General features: G+C 48.2%; 1 protein-coding gene across 1 annotated transcript in view; it reads right to left on the reverse strand.

Annotated features, from left to right (window-relative positions):
• LOC105189180 (homeobox protein aristaless) overlaps positions 1 to 7,020 on the reverse strand; it is a 154,010-nt gene extending 146,990 nt beyond the window's left edge. Inside the window, exon 1 of the mRNA XM_011151130.3 lies at positions 4,766 to 7,020. Within this exon, the coding sequence (XP_011149432.2) occupies positions 4,766 to 4,913 (148 nt within the window). The 5' untranslated portion in view covers positions 4,914 to 7,020. The remainder of the gene's footprint in view (positions 1 to 4,765) is intronic.
• Between the last annotated feature and the right edge of the window lie 3,412 nt (positions 7,021 to 10,432).

A 10,432-nucleotide genomic window follows, 5' to 3' on the forward strand; every position in this document is an offset into this window, starting at 1 on the left:
GCACGCCCTCGTCAAAGCCAATCGAGCACGAACAGCCACCACCCCTAATCGCGGAGCCCCATTGGCCCGGAGTTACCCCAATTCTATTACACCTTCTGTCATGGCCATTTATAGCGTTTAATCGACCAGACCGAATCGTAATATGGCGGCGATAAACCGGCCGATGCACATGCCATCTCACCCCCGCGCGCGCGCGGGTGCTTTTATCGTTAAATAGAAAAACCCGGTGTGTTCGTGCGACTCGAACGGGGGATAACTGCGGACGCACGAATGCGCTCAATGTCTTAAATTGTATGCTCTACGAGGCTCGATCGTCGATCGTTTCTTCAGGAGAGAAAGTGACAATCGTTAGGGACGAATATTTTTAACCGAACGCGCGTCATAAATTAATAAATTGAGTAACGAACCCTAAAGGAATAAATTCAGTCGAGATTGACTTTCGGTCAAAGGTTCGGTTTGATTTTCATCGCCGTCGTTTTTTAATTGTTAGATAAGTAGTAAATGACCAGATTAAATAACCAGTACTAGATAACTAGTAATAAGATAACTTGTTTACTTTGAATATCATGAAGCGAACCTTGACTCCACGGTCGAACCAAATTTTTTCACCTGATGCGGATACGTTCAAACTAAAATGTCGCTTTGCTTTCGAAACGGCCCACGTCGTAAAATTCCCGTCCGAAATTAATCTCACTTGGAGATCGCGGAGAGCTTCGAAACGAATCGTGTGGCGACTTCCATCGCGAATATAAACCGCGAATGAATGAGGTCTCGAATTGCCGAGAGAGCAGTGTCCTCGGTGGAAATAAGAATCTGATCGCGGATAACCGCGCGGCTTCGGTAAGGAAAAATATTGCGTTTATCGACTCTGATAATAATAATTACTATACTCGCGCACTCGCGGGCTAGTTTAAAACATTTTCTTACTCGCCGCACCGCGGTGTTATTATTAAGCCGACCAACCACTACTTCGGTGTGCCCGCTTATCTTTCGTTCGGCCGCTTATCCGACACACGTGTGCGCGCGAGCGTGGGTAATTATTTAGGCTCATTCTGAAATATTTGCCTACAGAGCACCCGGGCATGCTAATAATACCAGCGCAGACATTAATATAGCGATAACTGTATACGATTTCGCACTGCTTTCCACAAACTATATGTCCGCGTCTCGTCAAACATGTACGAATGTGTACGAATGTCGCTCGCGTTAGCGTTAGAAGCGTTATCGTCCGACGTCGGATGGCAAAGTAAATAAAAAAACTTCCACAATCGCGACGCGGAAATTACTTTAATTACTTAATAAGCACCGATAAAATTCATCGGGATTAATTCGTACGTGACAAACGTATGTACCGAGATATTCCTCGAACACCGCGATAACCAGTCTCTCTCTCTCTCTCTCTCTCTCTCTTTCTCTCGGGCAATGGCGATATAGCAATTGTTTTTTGCCTTCTTTCCCTTTTCTCTGTTTCTTTTTGCTTTTGAGATACGACGAGTCCCCACGTGTTTGCAATTTCCTGAGGAGAATTAGTTAACTCGTCGGCGCACCATGACTTCATTAGATTAGCAATTCTTATTTCGTACCGCTTATCTACGCTTATCCACATCGCGGACAACATAATTCGTATTGCGTGCTCGTAAATTCGATCGTTCTGACGTACGATGCGTTGTTCGTTACAATGTATGCGAAAACGCGTTGCAAAATTAACGATTCGATAAGCCGGAGGACAAGGAGAATCGCAAAAGTGCATTTGTATTCTACGAGTTTATCTTTTTTTGCTATTTAAATAAACGCTATTTAAATAAACGCAGAACGCCGCAGTTGTGCGTGAGTGCGCTATTATAAGCTTAGTACTTCAATCAAGGATATTAAACTGAATGAAAAATATCATGTTGAAACAAAAGTTCAATTTGCTTCTTATATAAAGCATCAGTTTTATAATATTCTTAAGGAGAAAATATTTTTTTTAGGAAAAACACGATGTGTTTTTCTAAAATGTATGACGAGTATATTTTAAAAGACTATAATTCTTCGATGAGGATAATTACGTAAAAGAAGAAAGGTAAATTTAGTAATCGTTTTTTCTAATAGTAAAATATTTTTCCCTGCGTATTTTTCGTTTCCATTGATTCCCAAAAGTCCCAAGTCCATGGTCCCAATGGAACATCGCTTGCGCTCCGAGATACCTCAAGGAAACAAGCGGCCAAATCGCATTGTAAACCGGAGCGTGCACGTATATAGATAACAAAAATATTTCGCGATATTTATCGCGGAGAAAATTGCAACAACGACGACCGTTCTCCGCCAGAACGAAAAACCGCAGCTCGCGGAAACTACCGGCGAGTCGCGTATGCGCGTCCCCGTCGCGCGTCGCGTCGTCCGTAATTTGTTAATCAACGCTCTATCTTGTTAATTACCCGATAACAAGCTGATAGAGCCCGCAGTAGACTTAGGGGCGAGTGAGGAGATTCCGTTATCGCGCGCGGGCTCGTTTCGCTCTATCGGCCGGCGACTAAATGGTAATTCGCTATTTATTCGCCGCTGAGAAAGTCAAGTAATGCGCGTTATCGCAGCCGTTGGCCGGTGTTTTGCATATCAGCCGGCTGGAAACTCGGCCGATGCAACGCGCGCGTTTTTCCGCTCGCTCGCTGCGGGCTCGCGGCAAGACTTTTCTTCTATGAGCGACTGTGTCGCTGCGCACGTAACATTCGCGGACGTCCCGATGGTATCGGCACGTCGGAAGCACGTCGACTTTGTGCGGCCTGTATTTTTATTGCATCGCGCCAGAATTGACGTAATCATGCGTCCGTAAGCGCACAACGCTCGATGCACATTCTCTCTTCCCGCCCGCCTTGTGACGTTCAAATATAAATATCTCAATGGGAACGCACTTTGTCTCGCGAATTTCATCACACACAGCGCTCCTATCATTATCCTTCGTAATCTGTATTCCCCCCGCACGTTTAATGCGCTGAATAAAACGCTGAATAAAAGGTGTTTTACGTCCCTTGACGTTGCAATTAAGACTACTTACTCGTGCGACAATAAATTTTTTGTGCTTTGCACTTAGATTTAGATTACTTACGCGTTACTTACTGATCCACCGCACTCGACGAAATCTGCCTCAGAGCGTCCAATATAAATTACGCTCAAATGACATTAGTAATGAAACGTTCAAGTGAATTATAAAAGTAATTCGTCTCACAATCTCGGAATTATTCGTCCAACAACGTGACGCTTTTACGTCCAGTGCGTCCGAAATTATGCTTCAATAACATAAATAATTGAGTGTTAAGGCATGTGAATTCATACGGAATAATTTGTCTAATAATTGTGCGACGATTGCGCGTTCAATAGCGCGCATAATAAATTCTGCTCCGATAGCATTAATAACGAAACGTGGCAACGTGTATGCGGAATTGTTCATCTAACAGCGCGACGCGATTCCGTTCAACGTCCGCACGATCGCGCGCGGATCGGCCGACGCGACGGCCTCGTTGCCAAACAAACAACGACAATATACCGGTCGCATTGTGTTCCCAGGTTTTTTGCGACTCGCGAATGCGCTTGCGACGTGAGCGACGTGACGTAACAATTCGCCTCGTAGCCCGGGTCTAATTGGCGTCGTCTCAATCACGCATTTATCTACACCGTCGATACGTGTCGGCCATAACGACAGCGATACAGTTTTTACCGGATCCATGGGCGGACTAATTCCGAGTTAATCGCCGTCTTATCGCGATATACCGACTTTAAACGCGCTTTAATTAACTCTACCGGCTCTTATAAGGGCCGCCGCTTTTTGCGCAAGCCCGGACACAAAAGGCGCCTCGCGAAGAAAAAGTAAGCCCCGGGGCTTTCTCGAGCCCCGGGGAAGAATGTCGTGCGGTCGATCCGCGTCTGATCGACGAGGTGAACCGATCGTCCCCCCCAGGTCCCCGACGTCAGGATCGATCGTCTTTCTCATACTGCCTCTCTCGTGATGCGAATTTCCCTGGCCTTCTCTCGCCGCGGAATTCAAAACGGAAGCGGCATCTCGCGCACGGACACATTTCCACGAGACGATTTTCCGCTCGCGATTCGTTCGGACGAAAACCCTCGCGGTTCCCTCACTGGGTGGAAATTGTAATAAATTGCAGCCCGCTCGCCGCGCGCGGGGGTTGCAGTTACGGTTTATCCGAATTAATCGTCGGTGTTCGACGTTTGTCTCGACTCGAACCTTCGCGTCGACGGATTTCCCGACATCTACAGATTCCGACGAATCGCATTTGTATCTTGACGCGAGGCGAATATTGACGTGAATTTTTCCTTTCATCTTCCCACATTACCTTCCTCCGCAATCCGATTTGTGTGCAAATACGCGTTACACGCGAGAGACTTGCCATTCAAGCCGCCTCGATATCAATTCACCGTGGAAAGGGAAACGTCTCGATTAAGAATTCCACGACAACGTGTAATTAAGAGACCCGCGGTGCCGCATTCTTTTCTTTTTTACACGACTATAAACTACACGGATCGCGCTGTTAATTACTTTCCTGAGTTAATCAGATCAATAATTAAGTCGCCTGCCAGATAACCAGATAGTAGAATGTAATTTAACGTATCCCCGCGAACGTGTATCGTTAACCACGAGCGATTGTTCTCAGCATGTTATTTTTACTCTTTAACACGCGACACGCACTTCGTACATGCGTGGTGCATGCGTGCATCGCGAAACTCCAAGGCGGGAGGAATATCGTAAGGTTAGTAAGGTCTAAGGACTCACTTGGCGAGCGTTCGTCCTCCTGCGTCGGCATCTCCGCTTCCTCCACGTCGACGAGGCTGCGGATGCTGAAGACGCTCTTGGCCACTCTCGTCTTCTGCAGGTCGCCGACGCCCTCCGTGGCCCTCCTGGGCGTCGTGCTGAGGTCCATCGTCGGTACTCGCGTAATTTTGCCACACGACGACGACAACGACGGCCACCAGCACCACCAGCACCACCAGACAGTGTCAAACGCGGCTCGCGTTTTCTCACCGTGCGCGCCGGACGAATCGCACCGTTTCCTTCACCGTCCGCATCTTCGTCCACGTGACTCGCAGCACGACGCGAGCGAGCAAGGAAACGAGACGCGAGCTTCTCCGTTCTGTCGTCCCTCGCGACTTCTGCCCGCTGATATCCGTGCGACCCGGATTCTCCGGGTACTCCGGTAGAGCTCCCGCTACGCGAAGAGACTAGTTTGCAGTTCCGCTCGGGCGAGCTCGACGATGGGGTCGCTGACGATGTCTCAGAGTGTCCTGTGTGACCGTCGGTACTCCGAGAGTACCGTCTTTTGACCGTCGTCAGGTGTCGCGACCACCTCGTGGTTTTCGTCTTTCGGTCACTTTCAGTCACAACACGAGTCACATAAAAGTCTCTTTCAGTCCAGGTAACACTCCGTCGACGGTCCGACGCAACACCTCCTAGAATTCCACGATAAGTCGGTCTCCGATTTTTCCGTGTCCGTGCTGGCTCCGTGTCGTTCCTGGGGGCGGATGGATGCACGTGCGTATCTCGTGATGGAGAAATTTATCGCTGCGGCGCGCATAATCGCGTTTATCGAACGCGCTTTCTTCACCGTTTCGTCTCCGAGTGTCCGGCGATCGTCTTCTTCGACCTCAGCACCGATGAGTCCTCGTGAAATTCTCTCGCTTTTTGCCCCCTTCACCTCAGGATCCGATGGACTCGATCATCGCTCGCCGATGACAGTCGCTCGACAGGACTCCGCGCCAGGACGAAAACGCGCATCACCGGCGATCAAAAGCGCTGCCGCGGCTGACGGAACACCCAGCAGACGCGCGTTATCGCTTCCGTCGGCCGGCAGTGTGATATCGTTGTGATTATTATCAGACGAGCGTACCATCGCAAACCGGCGAGCCGAGAAGGCCCGCTACAGCCGATCTCGCAAGCACGCAAACACGCACCCACTCGTGCCCGAGGAGGTGAACAAACTCGCCGACGGTTCATGCGACGAGCTCTCAATCGGCCTTGTTTTGTTTACGAAGCGCGTCCTCCGTTTCTGTTTTCCTGCGCGGGAGCGCAACCGGTTCGTCAGAGGCCGCAGACCGGCCGCGAGAAGACTGTCGCACGCCGTGAATCCGATCGCCAAAGTCACCCCTCACACTCCCCTCACTCCCGTCTCGTGGGACAGCAGCGTCGTCGCGGGGACGATCAGCTGACGCGTGACGTAACAGCGCGAGGCGGCCGGACGGTACCGCGGCATCGTCTTGGGACTTGACGTTCGATTCGTCGAGCGGTCGACGTTCTCACCGAGGGAAGGACTTCAATCGCGCCTGGAGCCGGGATTCCGTTGACTGACCGACAGTTTTACGGTGAAGCGCTTGTCGCGGTGTCACCTTGAAGCGATCGACCGCGTCGCAGTGTTCATCTCAGACGCTCGGGATCAGCTGACTGCTCGAAATAACGGCGCGGCGGTACTTTCTCGCGAAACAGATCGCGGCACCGGGGTCAGCCGGGGAAAGCGTTCCCGTCCGGTCGCAGTTCCACGCTCCCGAGGATGCGTCATCGCCGACCTTGAGCGTGCTGGTCTTTCTGGGAAGTGATCGTCCGCGCGGCAATGTCCATCGCGCACGTTCACTCGACTCGCCAAAGCAGCGTCAGCATTAACCTTCTCCCCTCTCGTCCGAACACTTCCGGCTGATTATAGCTTCACGATCCCGCGTGGGTGGCTGTCGATGTCACGTGGAAGCGGCACGTTGGTTCCTCGTCGAAGCTCGATCAGTCGCGTCGCAAAGCGCATCGCGAGCGCTCTTCCAACTCTCCGGAGGACGATGTGCTCTGCTTTCAGCGCTCACTCCGTAACGTGCTCGAGAACGCACCAAAGATAAGCATCGCCGAAGCTTCCCCGGTCAGTTACGGCGAGGCTCGGGCAGCCGGCGACTCGATAGCCGGTTCGACAGCTCCGTCATGACAACCGTCGGGACAACAACACGCTCGAGAGGCGAGAACGAGGAGCGCGCGGCGGCACACGCGTATCGCGAACTCCTGACCGGCAATGTGCGCCGTCGCGTTCCCTCCACTTTCAGGAGGTCGATCGCGCTCGCCGCTGCCCAAGGTGATACCAGGTGGTAGAGGGGAAGGTGCAGGAGAGAGAACCTGCAGACCGCCTTCGTGGAACAAAATGGAGTTGAAAGCGACCTGAAACCACGCCCATCCCATGGGCACACCCACGGTTAGCAACCGAGACGAGGAGGGTTGACAGGCATCTCTTCCCTTCCCTTCCCTTTCCTTCAAGGGTTGCTCGCCTGGTGTGTATGTGTGTGCGCGTGTTTGTATATGTGTGTGTGTGTGTGTGTGTGTGTGAGAGAGAGAGAGAGAGAGAGAAAGGAGAGTACCGGTCGATGCTTCGTGTGCACGCAGTACGTACTTCCGAAATTTCTCGGAGTGACATTTTATCCAAAACGAGGAAAAATTCACTCGAAGCGATTGTGAAAATATCGCCACTCGCAAGAGTGAAAGTGTCACTTGGTCATGAAGTGAATTCTGACTTGATACGAGTGGAGGTTTCGATCGGTCGAATTGTACTTCTCCCTGTAACCGTGGATTATATCAGATTCATTCTTTAATTTTGAGTGAAAATATTCAGAGAGGAGAATTCACTCTGTGCGAGTAAAATACCGCTCAACTCTGAATAACTCGCTTGTTACTTCATTTCTCGGACATTTCGCTCCGAGACATTTAAGAAGTACGTTTCGAGTTGACAATTTTAATTCGAAAGTTGCTTATCAATTCTATGCGCTGATTTCGGGCTATCATGATTGGCCATTCTTTATTTTCTTCTTTTTTATGTTTGTAATGTGTTATTAGTTCAACCTATGAAGTACTTTTTCGCCCGTAACCGTACAGAATTATCGCCCGTGATATGAGTGACGCGTATCTCAATGGAATATATGAATCATTAGTACAGGAGTGACATGGCAGTTACATGTTAACGGGATAAGGAAATATTCCCAACAACCTCGCTTCACTGACTCCCGATTTGTCAGCTTCAGGATGTACTCGAAAGAGCGATAGTTCGTCGATCTTAGGATAGAGTGATTTATGATCTCGTAAATAAACGAACGTGGAATTTTTTCTTTTCCATTAGACGTTTCTACTGTCGAGATGGACGGAGAAGAATGACCAAGCCCCTCGAGAACTTAATTCTATATTACTTTTGCACATCACCAAACTTGTTTACTTTTTGCTATTTTTTCACATCGAAATTTGAAACGTCGTTTATTCCGTAATTATTTAATACCTTAATACCTAATTATCTTAGTGTGTTCTACCGCCGCATTTAACCTTTATTGTTAATTTCAATAAGTTATGTGTATTAATTAAGTATTTCATTCAACCACGGAATATGTATACAGTAAATAAATATTAGTAAATAATATAACTAAATAGTGGAATATGTTAATGGCATGCAAAACAAATTTTTTCTTTATTCATGATCCTTATAGTATTTTTCTGTTGACGTTATTGGTATAAGATCTAAATATTTAAAACGAACGAGAGAAGTTTTGAGCCAAAAGTTAGGAATTAACGTTATCTATGTTATTAATTAACTAGGATTTGAATTTGGATTCGGCACAATAACAAAGTTAAACAGAAGTGAGAAAAAATGGTGGCAGATTCAGAATGAAACCCGCATCTCAAAAGGCGTATTATTGGAGAAAAATGTCAACATTTGCTTGACCTAGGCCGATATCCCTAGTTGTAAATTATCTACGATTGATTGAGAACAATCAATTACATTACATTCATATTCATTGACCTGATATCTCTCATAAGACTGATACCTCTTGTTGTATGAAACAAATATGTCGGAGAAAACGCCGGACGGACTAATATACTCGTAATATTCGCATCGGCCGAGGCCATGGGACTGCAAGGTCGAGTGGCAAAAAAGTATCAACATTGCGACGAGACGTAAGATGACAAAAGACCCGCACTCGCTGAGAGCACCCTTGTAAACGAAAACTTTGTCTCGAGCGCTATTATATCGAGAAAACAAATATGGCTTTTGAAAGGCGCTACGTTTTATGGTATGTTCTTTGTAGTTGCACTGTTGAACTAGTGCAATAAGTTAAAGTAAGACAAATATAGGTCTTCTCACTCTAGCTTATTGCACCAGTTCAGCAGTGCAGCTATAAAGAACAGACCATTAATAAAAAATTTATGAGGTTATGATTATTCATTCAACGAGAACAGCACCTAGGAACGCCGGCCTATTAGAATAGATTCTAAATTTCGACTCGGGATACCTTCCGTGTTCCCGACGAGTCCGTCAGACGTTCGTTAAAATCGGAAACATTGCGTACCAAATTATCTGCCAAACCTGAAGATATATGACGTACCGCCGATCGCGTTCCAACGTCCCGCGCGTTCGACGTCTCTCGTTCCGCATCCTCCATGATGGTTTCTCGATCCAGCGTCTTCGCTGCTCCGCGATTCCAGACATTTACTGGAACTTACAGCTAACAGACACGATTCGATCAGAGAAACGCACAATGTCGACTAAAACGATGCCGACGAGAGAATCCGATTGAATAACCGACCGAAGTAACAACTCGATCGGCCGACGAGAATCGCGAATAACGTAGCGATACGCGCATTTCGTTATGCGCGTCGTTCGTCGGCTCGAGTGACTCGATTACGAAGCAGAGATATGCGGCGTACGAACCATCATATACCAAAACAACGAAAAGGACCGCGACGTTTTGATCGTCCAACGGGAATTGGAAGCAACTTACCGATGCTCGTGCTCCGCGATGCGTGCGCCGCTTGTTCGCTTGAAACGCGAGAATGCGGAAATGGACGCGTGCGAGTACCGGAACATTTGGCGTCCTCGAAAAGGACAGACACACTTTCCTCCAATCGCGAGGCGCCGTCGCCGACCAATCAGCGACGAGCACATTCAGTGGTCGCGAAGTCGCGATAATCGCTCGCGAAATATTCCGTATCTACGAGGTGATCAAATCGCCAAATTGTGAGAATAATTAACGAGGATGCGCGATACGAGTCGAAATTGTAGTTCGTAGCATTCGACGCTTATTGTCGCGTGTATTAATATGCGATTATCACTGCGCGCTCCGGCCGGCTCGATGCGACCGATCGATATTACTTTCGTGCAATCGATATTGCGACAAGTTCAAAGGCTAACTTCTGGGCGGATTGCAGAACGCAGAATGTAGTGGGGATAAAGGTTCTTGCGATTCGGTTCTTTTCAGCTCTTTCGAATCTGCAAATCCTACCGAAATATTTAACGTCAACAAAAAGAAATATTAAAAATCATAGCTTCGCATAACGCTGTATTTCGAAAGTCCGCAGTCGAGTGGTTCTCAGCGGATTTAGGAAGAAAGAGTATCGAGGCGAGGGGAGTGTTGTCGCTGGGCAAATAAACGAGACCGG

This window comes from Harpegnathos saltator, unplaced genomic scaffold, assembly GCF_003227715.2.
Source record: "Harpegnathos saltator strain DR-91 unplaced genomic scaffold, Hsal_v8.6 scaffold374, whole genome shotgun sequence".
Classification (NCBI taxonomy): domain Eukaryota; kingdom Metazoa; phylum Arthropoda; class Insecta; order Hymenoptera; family Formicidae; genus Harpegnathos; species Harpegnathos saltator.